Below are 21,372 nucleotides of genomic sequence, written 5' to 3'. Positions count from 1 at the left end.
ATGATCGATAAATGGCTCCTATGTTGTCTCTTGGGGGAAAAAAAAACCAATTTAGATTTACTAGAAAAGTTTTATATATATATATATATATATATATATATATATATATACACACACACACACACACACACACACACACACACACACACATATATATATATATATATATATATGTGTATATATATATATATATATATATATATAGTGAGCTCCTAAATAGACATTTCTCTCTATTTATTAGTTTTTCACTCATAATCACACATTCAGTACATTTTTTTAACACTTTTTTTTTTTTAATAAAAAGCACCTGAACAAAACCTTCAAAAACATGTAAAATGTATTTTCTCTCATATTGTTATTTGCTTTAATCTGGACTGTGAGACTTCATGATATGGCTCAATTTTGTGTTTCAGCGAATACCTCCTAGTTCTTGTCATCTCTAGCTTTTTCTTTTTCTTTTTCTTTTTTCAAGAAAATAGTCAGGCAAAGATAAAAAAAACTTTTATTTCAATGTGTTGAAACTTATGAAACTCAATGACAGAAGCACTTACAGTGATTCTGACAGCTGGGGAAAAACTTCAGTATTACCCTTCAAATGAGAAAATGCATGTACAAAAATGGAGCAAGTGCAGTTTTCAATTTACTTCGAGTATGTCTTGTATAGAGGTGAATTTTACAGAACCTTTTAAGGCAAGTCTCCTCTATACTTGTGGCCGTAAGAGTTTACAATGCATGCTGACTGTGTTTGTTCTTCCGGGGCAGTGTAACACTAGTTGAGCTGCTCTGCTCAGGGCAGTTTACAGTTTCCTCAATTCCCCTTTTGATGCTGAGGACCATATTGGTGTGTAATAGTGGGGGTGATCTAAAATTAAAGATTTAACTGCCCCTCACATTGTGGGCCGAGTCGTTAAATGAACTCAAGCATGTGTTCTCTTCTGATGAAGAGGCACCTTAACAGTCAAAACTCTCTGAACTGCCACACTGCAACATGTTTGGCTATGGGAGCGTGCCAAGATAATCTCTGTGAGGGTTTGTGTGTTCAGCATGTAGCACGTGTTTTGCCCAGTTTGGTGCCATTTTATCCGTCCCCCAACTGTGAAGCCCCGTGCATGCTGCTCCAACACTCGTGTTAGATAATTAGAAACTAAATTGGCCTCTATTAGAGACTGCAACGAAGCCTTTTCTCTTGGCAGTTTTCAACCTGAGATTCATTCAGCACATCATGAGATAAGAGTCATGGATGAGCTGTTAACATTATGAGCATGTGCAACAGAAGCGGCTGACAAAAGCTTGGTCTCACAAGATGTATTATGAATGAAATGCACACAGGGAAAATTCTGTCCACAGGTCTGTTCAATTTCAACACAATTGCCCACCTTCACCTGGTCTCATCAAAACACTCATCCGAATTTCCTCCTTCAATTTCCGAGGCTGTAAACATATGGCATTGTGTACTGTATGTGTGTGTCTTAATGTATCTGTGAGTCAGAGAGAAGCTGACCGAGTGCTTGGCAGAGATTTATAAGCATACGTCATTCACTGTGAACTCTGGGATGATTAGTGTGTATGTTCTGATAAACATCAGGAAAATACATCTCTGAATATCCACTTTGATCAAGTGTAACCAAAAAAAAAATAAAATCATGCATCGTGCATGTTTTGTGGAAGCTTACGGATACAGAAAAAACAGAGCAGAACCACCAGAGACTTTGGTGGTGGCAGTGTAGTGTAGATAAAGCGAGAGACAACCATAGGAGACGACAAAAACATTTTAAATATGGCGGAACAGAACAAATTGATGATGTAGTAAGAAGAATTCTAAGTCCACATGTTGCATTGTATCCAATACCCTCAAAGGCCTTCTATAATGCTACCTCCATTAAAAAGTACATTATTACAGCCTCTTCCACAGTCGTCTCGTTTGTTGTCGTGTAAAACCTTTGCCTCTGCCCTACACTGCTCTCTATTGGCTGTATCTATGCCATCATAATCAACACTTGAAAGTATTAGGGCAGTGATGTTTACAACGTTTGAAATGGAAGTATCTATTTTTGTTTGTAAAAGGAGTATAAATGAGCCCTCACACTGAGTGCATGTATATGTCCAGGAATAAGATAGAAGTGGTTTATTTCATAGTGTGAACAACACAATAAAATTTGTTTCCACTCAGATACCAAATAATAACAGGTCCAGAATCAAAAATACAGATATTGTTATGATTTAGTATTAAAAGCAGCTGTGTACTATAATGTGCTATGAGTTGCTTCTAAATCATAGATTGTAAAAAATAATGTACGAGGCTATGGTGACGTCACCCACTGGTTTGTAGACTCCTGTTTCGAAGCCTTGAGTTAGGCATTTTGGCTGTCGCCATCTTGGTTTTTTGGAGGCAGAAGTGAGCATACATACTCAGTTGCTCTTCCTGAGGTTTTTTTCCCCATTAAAGGGTTTTTTTGGGGGAGTTTTTCCTTATCCGCTGCGAGGGTCATAAGGACAGAGGGATGTCTTATGCTGTAAAGCCCTGTGAGGCAAATTGTGATTTGTGATATTGGGCTTTATAAATAAAATTGATTGATTGATTGATTAAGCAAGAGGCTGGCACTGTGGAGGAGTGAGCGGTGGATCTGACTTGGAAGCTGAGGACACTATCAACAGACAGCCTTCTACTCAAAGCAACCTGCCCTTAATTATGCATAACTTTAAGCACTAACAAATTGTAAACAGTTGAGTTATGTAAGAATTCAGCCCCCATACAGTTGCCATTAGAGTTGAAATTAGCTATAGAGACCAAAATTGTTTTTTGCATCAGGCTGTAAACATGTTTATTTGTGCTGTTAAGTAAAGCATTTTAACATGGGGGTCTGTGGGGATTGACTAGCTTCTTGAGCCAGCCTCAAGTGGCCATTTGAGGAACTGCAGCTTTTGGCGCTTTCATGTGGGCTTCATTTTTTCAAAATTTCCTATAATATCGTTATTAATTTACAAGAAAAAAAACGTTGATATTTTGATATTAGAGTGGTAAATTTATGAGGAAAAAAAATGAAAATTCTCAAAGACCATCAAGTCAACTTTGCTAGAAAAATTGTGTGTGTGTGCTCTATTATATGAGTCTCACTTGACAATTCCATCAGAAAAAACAATATGCTACTTTCCTGGCTCTGCCCTGCAACCGACCAGTGATCCCATTTTTCAAAATGAAGTTAACTGACAAGAGTCGAAAGCAAAGACACAGACAGGAGGTCAACTTAGTGGGTCAAGTAGCACAGCTCTATTACTCCTGATTTAATACACAGTAGACAACCTTCCCCTTCCCATTTCTGGAGCTTCACATGCCACCTGTTGATGTAGAGCAGTTACTAGTGTGTTGTGATAACACTTGTGTGCACTGTGTCTACCTACAAACTAGGGTGTCATTTGAAATTATTAGAAATCCGAGTCGCAGGCGCAGTAAAGCCACTTTATCAGGCACTGATTGGTGATTAGATCCTGGCTGCAAATCACAAAACAGAGAAAAACCTAAATCCAGTGTTTCTCTAGATAGTAATATCGAAAATCAAATGTCCTCAGAATATCCCCTCTCGCAGCTGTTGACAATAAATTCAGGAATTGCCACAGAAACATTGCAAATGTCATCGAAATTGCTTTGAACGCACCATTTACTGACACCCACAGTCCTCAGGGAGCTATGTGTCTGCCTGTGTGTGCTTGGCTGTTGTTGCTGAAAGGTATAAACGTCCACATTTTGTCATTTTAAACATTTTAAAACGAGGTGTTGCATAACAGGCTGGAAAAATAAACAGTCTGTGTAGACGTATGTAGTATAACAATATGACTTATGATGTGGTGTTCAGGATGTATAAAGCACTCCATGTTAATATGCTCTATTTTTAGAGAGGAAGCAACCAATCAAAAGTGGCAGTACAGCCCTGATCAGGCTTCCAAAAATGATCAGAGCTGACATTACCTCTGCAGGTGGTTACACGTGGCATGTGCTGTAAAAGGCAAAGCTAACAGTCTGGGTCATTTAGCTTGTCTTTGCAGCTGTGACTCTGTTTTAGCTTTACGACAGTCGTAATCTTGCTCATGCAATACACTTTGTTATCTGGAAATAATTAGCGTCAGGATTATGTAATGACTGCAGATCAACGTCACGCTGTCTGAAAAGTTTCCAGTTTGTCTAAATGTTTCCTGAAAGCTTATTTTATTCAAGACTGTCTACTAGAATGGCGTATGAGAGGAGTCTACTAGATTTGTCCAAGGGCCAGAATTTTTCTAAGCAGACACTGGGGGGGGACTCTCAAACAACTATTATACTGTGCTAACCTTGAACATGAGGGTTCAAGTTTCACACACTGTGGTGTAATATGGATGGATTTCAGGATAAAATGGATGGACAAAATTGGAAAAACTGCTTTATCATAAAGTGGAATTTGGGGTCTACTACTACTACTACTACTACTACTAACAAAGCTGCTTGATAAATGCTGGTGTAATGAACCCCTTTTTAAATATTTTTGTGTGCATCTGAATGCGTCTCTGTAACATACCTGAGAAAGCGTTGCTGTAGTAGCGCGACAGTGTCTGCATGATGTCTTTGGAGTGTTGTGTCCAGGGGGCAATCTTGCGGTAGGTCTTGACCCTGTGGACCAGCTGGGAGCCGCCGTACTGCAGCGACAGAGTGTCTCCATGGTCCTCATACAGCTCCTCGAATAACCTGGACCACACAGACAGAAGACACAAAGACGCACATTGACACACAAGCAATAACCAAACTAAATATGGTCCTGATGCTAAGTTTGGTTGTTGTTGGTTTTTTGTTTTTTTTGTTTGTTTTGTTTTCCGGTGAAATGGGGTATCTCATACACTATTTGGATTGTGTGTGATTACTATATGTATTGCTTCCTGCTCCTGCAGAACAGAGAGGCACGCATCAGATGACTCTAGATCATGGACATTGATAGTCTGCCTTGTTAGCCTGTTTGGGCATCTACTGATGCAAAGTACTACACTGATATCAAAATACAGACTCTTCATCTGAGCAGATTTTTGTTGTTGGAAATTATTTATTTCATCTAAAGCTATATTTTAGCATTATTTAGTTGTACATATTTTTCAGTATAACGTCATGACAGTCAATTTAAGAACCACAATCAGCAGTCAGGTAAAAATCATTTGAAAATCTGCAAGGAAGTGTATTCGCGGTTGCAGCCATGCTGGCAGTACAAGGAGCAAAAATCTAGGTGTATCTTTTTAAATTTATGATCACAAAAAATGAAAAAACATCTCTGTTTAAACTTCCAGTTAGGTGTGAGGTCTCCTGTGGGTTTAATCTTGGGGTTAACTTTTAGGTTACGGTTTTGCTAACTTACCCAAAAAGTGACGATATGACCCAGTGGAAGCTGACAAGAACGTGCTATCAGTCACAAAACACTCTTTTCCACCAACATTAAACCAGTTCTGTTCTGGTTCCTGCATCTAATTTTGAACCAGTTAGGGACTTTGAACCAAAAATAAATTGGTTTAGAAGCTGCAAAGTTGGTTCTCAGCTGGAACCAAACAAAAGTAGGTTCTCCTAGACCTGAAGTGCGAACCGTGACAACATCAGTGAGTGTGTCATATTATACAGGTTGGAAAAGAGAATGGAGAAGACAAGCGAGAAATTGTCGGACACAATTGAACAAAAGTTTTTGCTATTTGTTTGCTAGTGTTTACTTATGTTGTGCATTGTGCAACTCACTCACACATTCTTGAGTACGAAGGTTCAACGTAAAAGTGGTGGAAACACGGGCTGGTTAGCTACTTAGCGCCAAGGTTCCGAGAATCCTAAACAGTTCAAGAACCAAAGCTAATTTGGTGAAAAAGGGGTATTTGTGAACCAGGACATAATGCACTGCCTTGAGGTGAAGTTTTTTAGGGCCTCCCCATTAAATTTACTGTTCTAGTGAGCACCATATTGTTTAAATCAAGTATACAAAATTTGTTTTACAAAAATATGTAAAATATACGTTTAAGTAAGGAGCTTTACCTCACACAGTCGGTATCAAACTGGAGTTTGGGTTTGTCGATCATTCCCAGTGCATAAAGCTGATAGGCCAGCGCACACTTCCCCACCATGAACTGGGCGGTGTTGGTCCGGTCCAGACAGTCCACACAGTTGGTCCGCAGCACACCAGTCTACAACAAAGACTTGTGAAGTTTAATGACACCTCTTCATTTATGGACAGCATAAGTGTGACCCACGAGCCAAAGGCAGCCCAGTGCAGACATTTTGCACAGCTCCTGAATGTGACACAAAATACACTGATTATATTTTAATTAGCTGCTGTTCATCTCAAAACTGTAACTTCTAAAAGCTTACATTCAACACACAACTCGGCTGCTATGATGCCCGAGCAAGTGTTTGTACTACTACTGGCTGCATGGCAACTGGTGGCACCTCAAGAGTGTTATCAGTGGTGTTCACGTTCTGTGATCAATCCTAATGCTGTTAGCTAAGGTTGGCAATTGTAGTGGACAGCTCTGCAGTTTAGTGTGGAGGTGAGATGGGAAAGACATGTTGTGCACTTTTCCTGTGTGGCCCTGAGTCATATGCAGGCTCCCTAAATTGGCCCAAAGTCATCAAAACTTTGAGAACCCCTGAACAGACCACGGACTGTAAAATGAAGATGGTGATATCGCACTATATGTTCAAGAGTTCATTTTTCTATAACTAGCTGTTCAATGCAATTTAAAGGGGGTTTGACATCATGATTGACAGCTGTGTGTGCTTATCAGTGTGCTCACGATCGATGGCGCTGCCCAGGATTGGTCGGAGGTGGGAACTTGATACCCCAGCGTTTGGCTTCAAACAAATACCGTCACCAGCGCAAGATGGCAGCAGCCATATTTGGGATACATTGGCTTTATTTTTGTACACTGGGAGGAAGAGGAGACATGTTATCCATCTTTGTATACAGTCATTGAGTCTGACACAAACTTAATGAAAAGATCATTTGTGGAATAACAGTATCAGCAGATAAAGTGTCTCCATGTTTGTCCCTTTTGTCTGCAGTGACCTTTAAACTGCAGTAAACACCTTGGATGATTCAGAGATCATTGTATATGTGATCAAGGTTTTCTTTGAAAACGCTCATTATGCAACTAAATGCATTGGCCTCGTTTTGCAGCTATAGCAATGAATGCTGAGCCTATTTTAAATAAACATAATGACATAAGCTGTTTCCTTGGCCTACAAATCACACTGCCCTAAATCCATGATATGGGCTTATTAACTTATGTAACTCAACTTATAAAAAGTCTCCATTACTTTAGACTTATGTGTTTCTGTAGAAGAGCCAGAGATTTACTAATTTGTCGAGAACATGCAGTGCCTTAAAAAACAAAAGAACGTAATTGACCCTTTGCAAAGTCCTGTCCGCTTTGTTGTTGGCTGCTGAGAGTCCATCAGGCTGTCAGAGCTAATGTGTTCCAACCTGGATCTGAACCAACTGCAGTCACATGACACATTGTTTGGGTTAAACATGAGCATGTTACAGTCCTGGAGGATTATTAATGTGAACAAAAACATTGTTTTCTAGTTGATGCCGCACCTCATTTTCAAACTGTATGGTTTGACTAAAATGAACAATGACAGCAATATAGTCCACGATAAAATCAACCTGCGTAGTTGTCCCTCCATTGTGACATTAGAAAGTGTCACATTTATCTTGCAAGTGTACCCTTCTTCAACAAGGTCCTTTCTCGCTGGTCCGCTTGTAAATGCTACTGTGAGAACACAAACCACCGAGGCAATTATGCAACTTTGCAACAAAATGAGTCCCTCGCCCCTTGCCCAGATTTTCCATAAATGTTGGGCCGTTTTGCCAGCAAGCTGCGACCGTTTAGACACAGAGTTGACCCGAGATGCCCAATTTTCCGCCTCGTAGGGTAGTCATATTGGCGGAACCCTTTAAGTTTAAAAAGACTGAGGCGGCTTTCCACAACGGGAAGGGCTGTTGAAGACTTGTGGGAGGAGCTGTTGATGATGTCACATGCGCGACCCACTGGCGGTGGATAAACATGAAACAACTGATAGCAGGAATTAGTAAGCAGCTAGTAGCAAGAGGGAAACGCAAACCTGACAGACACTGTAAAGATGAGCAACTGGGGAGACAAGGAATTGCGCGCCCTCCTCGCCCGCGCAAACGAAGAGGCCATTAACCATCAGATGACGGGGACGGTGAAGAACGGGCTGACTTACGAGAGAATTGCCATAGGACTGACGAGCTGCGGCTTCCCACGTCACTGTTTACGTCACACACTGAGCTACATGTTTTGTTACCTGTCTAAAAAGGGTCCTGATTCAGACCAAAGCGAACCCTGGGTCTGCAAGTACCCTAAGAGAAAAAAATGTTCTGGGTTTTTTGAATCCCTTGAAACCAATCACAGTTGTCTTGGGTGGCGCTGAGCCCAGGATGCAGCAACATTGTTTGCAAAATGGTGTCGGGAGGAACTTGTTTTAGTGAAAAGGCGAGTGCTGGCAATAAAATGGCTAAATTCCCACAAAAGAAAACACCCCATAAAACACTGAAATTTTAGCATGTAGGTTGCAAGCTAGTGTACAGCGCTAAAACAAAGTGTGCAAATAGGTCTGGCTATGCATGACTACTGTAGTTTCATGTAGCAGCGGGGGATTCTGAAAATGGCAACATGCAGGAAGTGAGTTACTGTGTTCAGGGTGGGGCTTATCAAAGGGTCAACTGTGACACAAAAGTTACAGCAAACCTGTTCGCCATGTCACATACCTGCACCCGTCCGCTGGCTGTGATGTGTCCACCTAAATCTCCCCACCTGAAAAAAAAAAATAAAAAAATTTCAAATTAACTTCAAACAGACAAAATCATCAAAGTGCCCATGTCAACTCTTCTGCTGGAACATGTACTCATCTCTTCCCTCTACCAGAGGTGTTATCACTGTTATGATCACCATTTCAAGGCTGAACATACTGGACTAGGTAGAAACATACAATGCAGACATCTGAACACACTAAGCCTCATTAGGACTACGAGTACAGAGAGAAATATTCAGGAAACATTTTGTAATACACCAAAAAAAAGCAGGATGTTCTCATTTACAATACTGCACTGACTTTGGTGCTTACGTGCAAACCCAATGCGAGGATGTCAAAATTACAATCGCTCGCATTCACCAACATGATCAAAGGTATAAATGATATAATAACTACACAGCTTTATTTGTTTTAAGGAATATTATTATATTCACTTTCTTGCTGAGAGTTAGAAGAGAAGCCTGATGCCGCTCTCATGTCTGTATAGTGAACACAAAGCTACAGCCGGCAGGAGGTGGTTTGGCCGATCAGATCACAATCTGTCCTCCATCAATTAGGTATTGCCACATGTACCTCCATGTGTTCACGCACTTTCTGATTTTAATTTGATCACCCAAAAAGCACTTTAATGCATACAGACAGAAGATGGGTATAAATCTTTTCATCTAACTCTTCTACAAATTTCCCCAAATGTTTAAGTAATCCTTTAATCACATTCTTTAAAATAAAGCAGGAGGAAATTTAGATGTCAAAGTCCAAGAACGTGGTACACTTCTGGCTCTGGTTATTGCCTTTATTAGTTTTTTTTCCTCCTAGTTCAACACACTCTCATTAATCACTTTCTTTATAAAGTGCTCTGGAAAAAAACAGCCAGTGGGAAAATCAGTGAGGAAAAACTGCCTCTAAATTGTGTAGAGGGAGCTCTGAAGACAAATACAATAGCTGCTGAAGGGTAGGTTTTAAAGCTAAGTGCATCTCATTGTGGTATGAACTGTATGACCTCATTGAGACCAATGAGCGACTATAAAAAAGTTAAAAAAAAATTATCAAGTGTGCAAGTGTCAGTCAAAGTATGTGCCTGAAAATACAGATAGAGAGGATGGACAAGAATAATATAATAACAAAGTTAACAATATCTCTAATTAGCTTGTGCATTATGCATGTGATGAAGGCTACAGGTGCCATCATTATTTAAGTCCATCTACATAAAAGCTTATGAGGGTTTTGCTGTGCGTGTGTATTTCTGAGAGCACATGTGCCTGAGTGTGTGTAAAAAAGAATGTGAGATAGCATTGGGTAATGCAAAAGAAAGGGTAATAAATACCGGCCATGGCGTGGTCGTTGGGTTATGTAACATAATGGTAATGTTGGGTGAAAGTGATTAAGACATGCAGGCAAAGGGAGAGCCATGCATTAAGAACATGGACGGCATTCTACTCAGCTCGTTAGCAGAAAACTCTCTGCAACGCAACTGTCATCAGGCATAATTTCCATTAAGAATTCATATCTGGAGAGTTTCGAGATCAAGCAGTGTCGATAAATGTATGATTCTGAATATGTATGAATAGAAAAATGGATAATACATCTATCCCTTGGAAACGTCTGGTATGCAAATGTGGGAAAGATGGTGGCGTGGTCGGGCACATGGTTTCTTTTTCTTACACTTTGTCTCCTATCACTGGTGCATAATCTACTGCCTTCTCTCACTGTGACCCTGTGTGACCTAGCCTGGAAATCCAGACCCAAATCTAGAAAGATTCAGGGTCTGGCCATGAATAATGAAAATGGCCCAACTCGAGGGGCGGCACCAAGCATGCATTTGAAAATATCACTGCACGCAATAGGATAACACTACGACCAATCAGAACAATACACGCTGTGACGTATCCAGAGCTTAGCTACCAGCGGAGCTAACTGGTAGATTAGACTCTTGCTGTATCCAGTCGGCAAAACAGCAAAAACGTCCTTCTTGCAAAGGAAAGATTCGAGCACTGTCTTATGTTCCTCTTTTAGAGAAAAAGCCAAGTCTAACTCATTCATTGTAGCGGCCAGAGCTGTTTCAAACAACTGGTGTTCATCCGTAGCCATCTTGCAATGTTTACTGACTGATTCTGGACTTCGTCGTTGCAGCGCTGTTGTCATCTGTTTAGCTCACCTCTGGCCCGCCTATATCAGATACACCCATGTGATTGGTGCAGCTCAGCTCCAACAGCATGGGTAATGACCATCATTACTGATTGGCAGAGTGACTCGCTGAGCAAATTGAAATTGTGCTCTTGCGAGAACTCTGGATTTCCAGAGTAGATGTAACTTCTAATTATTAAAACAGCTTTCTTGCTTAAAAAATGAACCAAAGATGTTCGTCATGAGCAGTTTCTGAATGAGTTTTATTTTAGTTAAAGGTACACTGCAAGAATTGTTGGGTACTGTTTGTGGTATCACCAGTGGACATGAAGGTAAAAGCCAACCCCAGACTGACTCTACTTGGTGTTTTGCCTCGCTATATTTTTGTAGCTTCCTCTTGGATGCGTGCTGCTTAAGGTCTGGCACCTTGTCGCTACCTTTTTAGGGGCCGTACACAAGCTGCGTTTTTTGCGCCCTCAAATTCATTGTTTTCAATGTAGATGGTGGCAGACGTGTTCAAATGCCTGAGCAATGCTATCGCCGCGCTCACGCGTTCCTGAGCGTCTATTTTTCAGGGCTCCGAAATAGACAAGTTCATCATCTACATCTGCCTCACGGACGATATGCTCACACACTTACAAACTGCACCTGGAGTAAGATCAGCTCTGCTCGCGTGTTTTCAGGTAAATAGGCCATGATATGCTTCTTGTTAAGGTTACTTCACAACCTCAGACACAACCTGCTGCCGCGCTCTTGAAAGCTGGCACAAAAAAGACACAAAAGTAGCGCCCAGCGCCGGACCTCGTGTTTTCCAGGCAATTAAAGACGCAGCATGTGTATGGCCCCATGTAAAGTCCCAACCTCACCTGCACCCTGTGCCCTGGAACATCTTGACCATGGCAAAATAAGAAAATACATGCAGAGAGCAGGGTCTCTGCAGATAAATACACCACCACACACTTCTTGTAGGTCATAAGTAATGACTGAGGAGGGTTAATTTTTATAGAACTCCGTTAAGTTTGTTTTGACGTATCCTGCATAGAATACCTTTAAGGTTGGCTTCATTGTTAACACAACAACAACAAATTGAACAACGCTTGAAATCAGGTCTAAGAGTGTGAGTGTCAGCAACAAACAACAGGCACAGTTTAGAACAAGAAGAGGCTCACCTGTCATCTGGTCTGATGGTGTGACAGTAGAAGTCGGAGCGGTTAATGAAGAATCCTGTTCGCTTAACCACGTTCTCTGCGATCATACTCAGACGGTCCAGAACGTTGCACAACTTACTAAGAGAGAGAGAAATGGAAAGATTATATCAATATTTTAGGTTTGGCTAAATTACAGTGATCATTTACAAATCCTTTGGCTTCGGTAATATATGAAATTATTGTACATTTTTCAAGGCATTAACACAAGCCCAGCAAGGCCAAACTCTAACACGGCTTTCACAGAAAAAGAACAGGTGCAACATTTCTTCCAATGCAGAGAGCAGATGCGCTCGTCTGGGTGGCTGCCCAAAAGTGTTGTGGCAACAACAATTTTGCTGTTAAGAAAAATGGTGAAAAAGTACATTTTGTGTGTACTGGATTCCGTAAATTACATAACTCTGCTCTTTGATCTTAATGGCACATGGCAGAAAATATCAGACAGGACGAGGACACCAAATTGGAAAATTTAAGTGGTAATTATTTACATTCAGAAGTAGTGCATAGCATGCGAGTTGGCCACTTTGTGCAGCCCTTCATTTTCCACACCAGAGGCTTTTACTCACCCGGGGCATAACAACAAACAACACAAAAATGAGAAATACTCATCTGCGAATATTTGGCATCAAAATTTTTCATATCAGGAGCAATGTCAATTTGCAATATTTGCAACACTGTGGGGATACGGGGTACCAGGGTCACTGCTACGAGCCATCCAGTCCTTGTAAAACGAAAGTGAGAACCGTGTCCGCATACTTGACACAAAGTCAAACACGTTCTCAGACAGTGTTGGCCTCCGCCAGGGTTGTCCCTTGTCTCCAGTTCTACTGGTCCAAGTCTGAGGCCATGGTTCTCTGCTGGAAAACAGTGGATTGCCCACTTCAGGTTGGGAGTGAGTTACTGCCCCAAGCGAGGGAATTCAAGAATCTGCTGGTCTTGTTCACGAGTGAGAGTAGACTGGAGCTTGAGATGGATCGGCGGTTTGGCAGCAGTGATGCGGGCGCTGTGCTGGACTGTCATGGTGAAGAGGGAGCCGAGCTGAACGGCAAAGCTTTTGATTTACTGGTCCATCTACGTCCCAACCCTCACCTGTGGTCATGAGCTCTGGGTAGTGACTGAAAGAATGAGATTGCGGATACAAGAGGCCGAAACAAGTGTCCTCCGTGGGGTGGTTGGGCTCAGCCTTAGATATAGGGTAAGGAGCTCGGACATCCGGAGGGAGCTCGGAGTAGAGCTGCTGCTCCTTCACATCAAAATGGGTCAGTTGAGTATGTTTCGGGCATCTTATCAGGATGCATCCTGGGTGCCTCCCACTGGAGGTGTTCCAGTCACGTCCCACTGGTAGGAGACCCTGGGGCAGACCCAGAACACGCTGGAGGGATTACATATCTCATCTGGCCTGAGAACACCCTGGGGTCCCTCAGGAGGAGCTGGAAAGCGTTGCTGGGGAGAGGGATGTCTGGAATACTTTGCCCAGCCTGCTGCCCCCATGACCCAGCCCCGGATAAGCAGATGAAAGTGGGTGGGATGGATACCTCTAAACATATATCTAAGAAAACTAAAATACCTTTTCAGCTGTTGTACTTTAAAGGTTACTTCATGCCTAATTCATACAAAAAAGTCTAATTTCCTCTACGTATCAGTCCTGCTGGTAAAGTGTTATCAACTAATGGTAGAGCGTGTGATTTTTCTTCTTTCCAAGCTAGCTTGATATTTGGATGGAAAAGGTACAACACTGACAAAGCTTGAGTTTCAGCAAATGAAAGCTCAAAATATTGTCTCATTCATTATAACAACCTCTTGGTGTAGCGGGCCATGTCCCAGGCGATGTAGTCGATCCAGTTTTCTGGAGGCAGGAACTGATTGAGGTTGATCACAGCTGGGTAGAGCTCCTCACTCAGGATCTTCTCGTGTTTCCTCTTTTCTCGCTTCTGTAGCACAATGGAGAGAAATACGTGTATCACATGAATGGCTGGTTCTATCACCAAAGGGCTAAGCAAGTCTACTGTACAGTGATAATAGAATAACAGCAGACACAGTCGGACATGTGACACGTGTTTACTCTCTTTGATGCACTGACAAAGATCCATTCAGGTTTTCTCCCCAGAGACCTCGGAGAAAGATAGATCTGTGAGAAACAATTTACAGGACCCCTGCAGAGATGGACATATGGAGTGAAAAGCACAGAGCTGACGGCAGATACTGTGGGTAGATGGGGAATATAAGAAGTGCAGCTGTGTGGGTTACTCATGCAAGTCAAATCTAATGCTGCAAAGAGAGGGATTTAAATTGTACTTTGCAGATTTTTAACCAGCTTTGTATCATAACAGTGTGGGCAGTATGCATTAATGGACTGTGGTAAACTTCCCTCCATCTTACCAGCACCCAAATCTCCCTGTACTTAAGTATCAAATGCAATTTTATTATATTAAACGTAATTAAGTACTGACAGTGGTGCTCACCACCTTAAAAAATTGAGGTCTTCCTTCCAAGAAAACCTCCGACACACTGCAGTGGAGCACTCACCGTGCAGTTACCTGTCACAAATCATTATCTCCTTGAAGCATTACTCGCCCTCTCTGCTGTGGGACGCCATTTTCTGCTTATATCATGAAGTCAGTCTCATTGTTGGGTTGAAAGTAGTTGCTGGCATGATGTGACATCTAATGTGACAACTGCGGCTTTGAGAACACCTGTTTGCACTTGCACTTATGTGATTAAACTATGATCTAACTTGGAAGCTAGGACCACTAATTTGCCAAATCTTCTGATATTATTGCGTAGGAAAAATACTCAAGACATAAAAATACATAGATACTGTAGAGAAACTGGAGTAAAATACTTGAAGCCCAAAACAGAGAAATGTATTATATTTTATATTATATTTATATATATTTATTGTAGAAGTATACATTTTATGTAGGAAATGTAGTGGAGTAAGTATTGGTCCGGTGCAGCGCAGCGCATTTTGGTAGTTGTAGGTTTTCTACCTCTTGAGCAAAAGCAAATGCCAAAGCCCTTTCCCTCTTTTTTCTGGTCCGGTAGCACCAATTTCAAAAGTATTTGTGGCCTTCTTCTGCATAGACAGCCCAATTTTATGAAGAGACCATCTCTCAAGCAGTGGAATACTTCTATAAGGGGTAAAATAGCAGTTGCATCTGAAATCCTAAGACAGTAAAAGAGCAAATTAGTGCAATTTTGAGGACACATGGATGTATAGCGAAGGTGGCCATCATTCTGTGTGTTTCACATCAGGACATCAATGAAGAAAGACAACACGCACTCTCAAAAAAGAAGAAGAAAAAAGTCTGGAGGTGCTCGGCCACAGAACAACAGTATAAACAAGAAAAAGCCAGCAACACTCGGTGTCCTTCGTTACAAATTTTTACTACCTCACTGATACAGGTGATCAAACACACAGACCGGTTTCAACAAGTGTCTTCCTCAGTGTGTGAAATCATCAGGACATCCACTGTCCAAGATGATGGAAAGATATTAAACAGTTCTGAAAAGCGTGACTGCTGTTGGTTTTGTGTTCTCTGAGGTCCAGATTTAGTAAATTGATGAAGAGAGGAAAAAATAAACAAATAATTTATTTTGTAAATAAAATTGCATGCACACACTCCCAGTCTGCCTCTATGAAATGTAATCAAATGGTCCATTGAGTTATTATACCTCAATGAAGTTATTCCTCGGTGCATTGTGCCTTTCTGACCGATCACCCTGGGTGATAATGGGCTTGGAAGCTCACATCTCCATCCACACATCCAGTCGTGGCAAAGCAACACAGCAACCAGTCAAATTACCCATGCATTTCCTCGCCCATTCAGCAGAGCGTGTCATACAATCTGACACACACACACACACACACACACACACACACACGCACACACACACATGCACACACACTCTCGCACTTTCCAGACACAGATGAGAGGCTAGAAATACACCACACTTGCACATATACCTTCAAAAGCCCCCATGTCCTGTTCACAGTGATAATCATGGTTCTAGGTGTGTGAAGGTGCAGTCACAGATCATGAATGACAGTCACACACGCACGTGTACGTACAGGAGGAGGCTGGTGGTAGACATGGTCATGGACAGAAATGTGCACTGTAATTATCCTAATGTTTAGCTTTGCACGATAAAAAGATTTGTTTAATTGCTTGCTTTTATCTTGTCTAATCTTTATCCCTCTTTCTTTTGTGTATGCTGCTTTTATGTTGGGTGGCTGCTGCCATTTTTTTGGACAAGATTCTCTACAAAAAAAAAAAAAAAAAGACTGATTAGGCTTGATTAAATTAATATGAATAAATTAAATATTTCTAAAACCTCCGTGGGGAGAGCAAAAGCTATCTCCGCAGCCAAAACAAATGGACTCTAATTAAGTTGGCTGGTCAGAAAAGTGCTTCACATGCTGGGCCATGTGCTTTTTTCCTGTCTTTACATACACGCTCAGAAACAATCATCCACCCATGACAAAACCACGCACCAATCCTGGAGTTGACACCGCCACGCCGACCCCAGCCACCACCGTGGAGAGATGGACTGTCATGATTTCATGGTTAATTGCCAATTCCTTCCTCAGTCTGTCTCTCTGGGATAAGGGAGAGGGCGTGGTGTAGGAGCAGGGCGTCCCCTCCCTTGCTCCCCACTGTCGGCACATATCACATGGCCGCGGCTTGTGCGGACCTCCGAGGCCTGCGATTGGTCCCTCGTCTCCCGGCTCCCCTTGTGAGTGACAACGTGAGCTTGAAACCCAAGAGTGTAGTGTGCGGCTGTGTGCCCGAGTGTGGCCATGTGCGTGTATGTGAAAAAGGCAATGCACGAATTACTACCAGACTGGCACTGGCTCAAATGAGAAAATGTCTAACAGTGTTGCACAGCAGGATTAAATAAATAATAATAATAGGTTTACAGAAAGTCATGCAGCCTTTAGTTTATTTTAGTGTTTGTTTGTTTTTTAAATGGCTTGAAGCATTTTATTAACGTCACACTTTTCAAAGCCTCATTATGTCTCATTGTGTCGTAGTTCATAAATCAAGAGCAGCCGGATGATTAATGCCGATTTAACATAATGTGCAGGGGCCAGGTGCAGGAGGTCACGTGTGTCTGTGCAGGTGTGTGCAGCCTTGTCTTCCCCCGTCTATCAGTGCTCTTTGTGTGTTTTCAGAATAAAGCACAGAGGGGGATCAATATTTAGGGTGCCATTTCAGCTGCTGGTAATAATTAAAGTCTCTACAGCAACAACTAACCCCCGATAACAATCCGCTGCTAAGCCAATTCCAAAATCATGGCCCCCTAAATAACTACCTGTGGAGTGATTCCACAGACAGGGCATATTTCATCGTGAGACACAATCCACAGAGATGTCTTACATAATCCTCTCACTAACAAGCTGCAACTAAACATTCAAGTCTTTTGCAACCTGGATCTTATTAAGGTTCTTTAGGCTGATATAACTTCAGATTTATTTGTCATTTCTTCAATGAAGATTGTGAGAACAAAGTTCATGTTTTAATATTTTAAAAAGATTCTTCTCATGTTGTCATTACTTCTTTTAGTTATATATTGTTATTGACATTTAAAAATACAGAATACAGATGGGCTTACTAATTCAGTGAGGCAAGGAATAGGGGAAAAAAATGAGATGTGAGGACTTATATGATATTACATCAGAACTAAGGCCCTGTCGATATGTATACAGATATTTTTAAAACAGATATTTCCCTCCATGTTTTGGTCTCTTGTCTACATTCAAACTGAGTCACATAAGCTACGTTTCCACCAAACACTTTCGGCATAGTACTTCTAGAACCACTAGTTACCCTTCAGACATGGTACCTAGACCCTAGCATTTCCACCGCAAACAGTACTCTTAAATGTGGGCGGGGCCTTGCATGTCTAGAGCATCACTCGAATCTTTGACTGAGCTCCGTCATTCCTATGTCAAAGGGGTATTAATGGTTACAAGATCTCCAGTAGGTGTTTTGAAAAGGGTTATGTTAGTCTCTACACTTTGCAATAAGGGAAGACTGCTGAGAAAGTTAACGCTGAGCAGTCGAGATTGTTTTTGAGGTCTAGTGTGTAAAACGAATGTCCTGTGGACAGAATTATTCATATGTAGATTTTTATCTGTAGGGTCTAAGTAAACAAAACACAGCTTTTATTTCTCCTGAGGCATATGATCCTTAAAAAATGTAGATATTAGTGACCTGTTGCATAGGAAAGCATCTCTGATTGCACCAGTGTAGCTCCAGGCATGAGGCTTCACATTTCTACTGCAGTAACTGTATTCTTTAGTAGAGTCCTTGAGCAAGGTGCTGCATGACCCCTGCTGAATCATTGCAATTCACTCTGGCGGAAAAGGTTTTACACGTGCAGCCTCAAAGCATCACAATTGTTTTGCAGCCACAATCAAATAATTCAATTCAATTCAATTTCAATGCAATCATAACAATGTGAACAGCAGGTCTGAAAAGACTTTGCCCGATGTGCTGCAAATCCTCTTTTAATAGGACTTCTGTTATTCACTTTGTACTATATAAGACTGAATCAATGTGTTTTGTTATGTGTGTTCAGTTACACTGCACATATCATTTACCACAGTTAAAATGAGGACCTGTGTGTGTGTGTGTGTTTTACCTTGACCAGGTTAAGGATGATGATGGGAGAGCCAAACCGCTGCAGCATCTGGTCAAAATGGAGGGCCGCTACATGGGCGTATGGGTCAGCCTGGTCCACTGAAAGGGAAGTCCAACTGTTTGTTTAATACTGAGGGCATTCAGGATATCAAATGTCTAAATTTAAAAAACACAAAGCAATATCTGGAACACTGGGAGTCAGGTTTTCAAAACTCAAGCATCCTCACCAAAATAATAAAGTGTAAAAGTAGGTGGATGACATGACTTGTTTTAATAGGGTCAGTCTGTTTAAGAGAGCCAATAAACAATAACATGTTTCCTTTCCACGTTTCCTTGTATTTCCCGTTAGAATGATTTGCAGTGTATGGGAATGATATCAGCTGATGACGAAACTATAAAACTATAAAAATAAAGACTAACAGCACACTACATTGAACAAACAAATACTTCTGATCCTGCACTTTGAGCGCGTTTACATGGCAGGGTTGCCAACTCTCACGCATTTGGCATGACTGTCACTCTTTCACCATCAATGTCACGCTTGCAAGCCCATTTAAGAAATCTCACTCAACCGTTGCTGAGTCCTTTTTTTATTTTTTATTTTTTTCTGTCCAGCTCATTGTGTGGCTTGACAAGACCGCATACTATTCTCAGAAAGCAAGTTTAGGTCTCGTGGGGCTACCCTGAGCTACCCAGAACTTCGTCCTTCCCCTAGTCTCCTACACTGGTTGCCTACTGGCTTACAAAGTACACAGTGTGGAAGTCGCCTGTCGTCAATACATTTCTGGTCAGAACTGTACCAAGGTAAGCAAATTGCAGACAAATTTACATTTAACTGTGTTATGAAACCATGTGCCCTGCCCGAATAACTAAAACACACTTGTGATGAAAAAAACTTTTTGTTAGATGAGTCTGTTGAATTTCTTTCGGAAAAAAAACGAGGCAAGAAGAAGAGAGTAGTTCTAATAGGCCTCCTACTACACAAGAAAAAATATATATATATAAATATGCATAAATGTGCACAGGTCATTGAAAGTCCATGAATTTACCTATTTCTGTATGGAACTGAAAATAGGATTTCGCCGCATGAATTTTCAAAATTTTCGCAGGGGAGAACCCCCCAAACCCACCCTGAAATCTTTCTTTTTGTCACAACAGGACATATTACTGAATTTTTTTTGAGCAGATGATCAATACCACCAATTAGATTGATGAAACTGACCTTGATCTGCGCCCTAAAACAATGGACATATGTGGGGCTTAGGCCTATAGATGTGAACATGTAAACATACACTCATTTCTTCTGTTTGCCACATGTGCATATTAACTCTTTTAAGGTAAAAAACCAAACATGCTAGGGTGTCCACGTATGTTCATGACCACGCACGCACAAGCAGATATTACATCACAAGGTAAAATCTCACTCCAGCCCTCTGACCAAAGTTGGCAACCCTGTCATGGACATGAATAACCTGTTTAGGATTGGGTTTTGGAGTATCCCATTGCTGTAAACACCATAGCCCATTTTTAGACCTTGATAAAACTTTATTCGTTTTACGAGAAACCTGAATGTGCTCCCGGGAGTTCTCTGAAAGAAACCAGGATACTATTACATGCGTACATGGTATTCTGGTTATTTAATGCTGCCAACTAGCTTCACAGGTGTGGCCAAGTGACAATACAAAAATGGTGGCTGTGGCAACGACAGTGTCACGCATCTAGAGCGATGAAGAAACAGAGTTCCGGTAATTAAAGAGGCTGCGGTACTTCATCCACTGCTCCCCTGTCTTACATGTGATGACAGTGACAGGCTGGCACCAGTGTAGAGGACAGTGGTACAAGAGTAGCTTAGCTAGCTCAGTTAACTATGTAGTGTGTGTGTGTGTGTGTGTGTGTGTGTGTGTGTGTGTGTGAGGTCGAGAGAGAGACAGCTGTTGCCGATCGGAGCAGAGAGGAAATGACCAGTTAAGCTGTGAAGTGGAGGTAAATGTATACTGTAGTGTTTCATATTTCCTGTTGCTCTCATCTCTGGGTAACTGGGTTACTTGTAGGTGTCCTGTACATAGTGAATATGAACAACCCAAATCTCTGTGCTTGTGTAAACATCATAACCTGAATACAATCCTAACCAGGTTAAGCCTCATAAGTGGGTTATTCATGTTCACGTAAATGCACTTATCGATTGGGGTTTTATTAGTGTGAGTGGGCGGAAGTTCGCTGCATAGATCAGCCTCTCATTGGGCGTAACGAGCCACCCGCTGAAGTCCCGCCCTACCACCTCCGGTTGCAGTTTTCAACACGTCCTTTACTAACTTTTGCAGTGTTTGATCTTGCGGAGACGTAGCCATTTTTCTGCCATGGTTCGCGTCCTGTAGGCGATATTTTTGTGGGCGTGTTGCACCAAAACCTGTTTCCCCCCCGGCAATATTTTTGCAAGCGCACCGTTGCTGTGGCACTGCCAAGAACGACTGTGATTGGTTGAAAGAAATAAAAAAAGCCGGGGCATTTTTTTCTCTAATCTTAAAGTGAGAGTCAGCACAGCCAGACCTTTCTTTTCTTGAGAAAGGTC

The 21,372-nt window shown here is 41.5% G+C and overlaps 2 protein-coding genes across 2 annotated transcripts in view; one reads left to right on the top strand and one right to left on the bottom strand.

Moving 5' to 3' along the window:
* Positions 1 to 21,372, bottom strand: part of fig4a (FIG4 phosphoinositide 5-phosphatase a) — a 100,055-nt gene that overhangs the window by 46,707 nt on the left and 31,976 nt on the right. Inside the window, exons 11-16 of the mRNA XM_049589396.1 lie at positions 18,805 to 18,902; positions 13,954 to 14,087; positions 12,121 to 12,237; positions 8,784 to 8,829; positions 6,026 to 6,174; positions 4,548 to 4,714 (exon numbers count right to left, since the gene is read on the bottom strand). Of these exons, the coding sequence (XP_049445353.1) occupies positions 4,548 to 4,714; positions 6,026 to 6,174; positions 8,784 to 8,829; positions 12,121 to 12,237; positions 13,954 to 14,087; positions 18,805 to 18,902 (711 nt within the window). The remainder of the gene's footprint in view (positions 1 to 4,547; positions 4,715 to 6,025; positions 6,175 to 8,783; positions 8,830 to 12,120; positions 12,238 to 13,953; positions 14,088 to 18,804; positions 18,903 to 21,372) is intronic.
* Positions 1 to 21,372, top strand: part of mettl24 (methyltransferase like 24) — a 356,006-nt gene that overhangs the window by 327,091 nt on the left and 7,543 nt on the right. The gene's annotated exons all lie outside the window — the stretch shown is intronic.

This window comes from Epinephelus fuscoguttatus, linkage group LG11 (genome assembly GCF_011397635.1).
Source record: "Epinephelus fuscoguttatus linkage group LG11, E.fuscoguttatus.final_Chr_v1".
Taxonomy (NCBI): Eukaryota; Metazoa; Chordata; class Actinopteri; order Perciformes; family Serranidae; genus Epinephelus; species Epinephelus fuscoguttatus.
The sequence above is the reverse complement of the archived record's forward strand: the minus strand, read 5'-3'. Positions and strand labels throughout refer to the sequence as shown.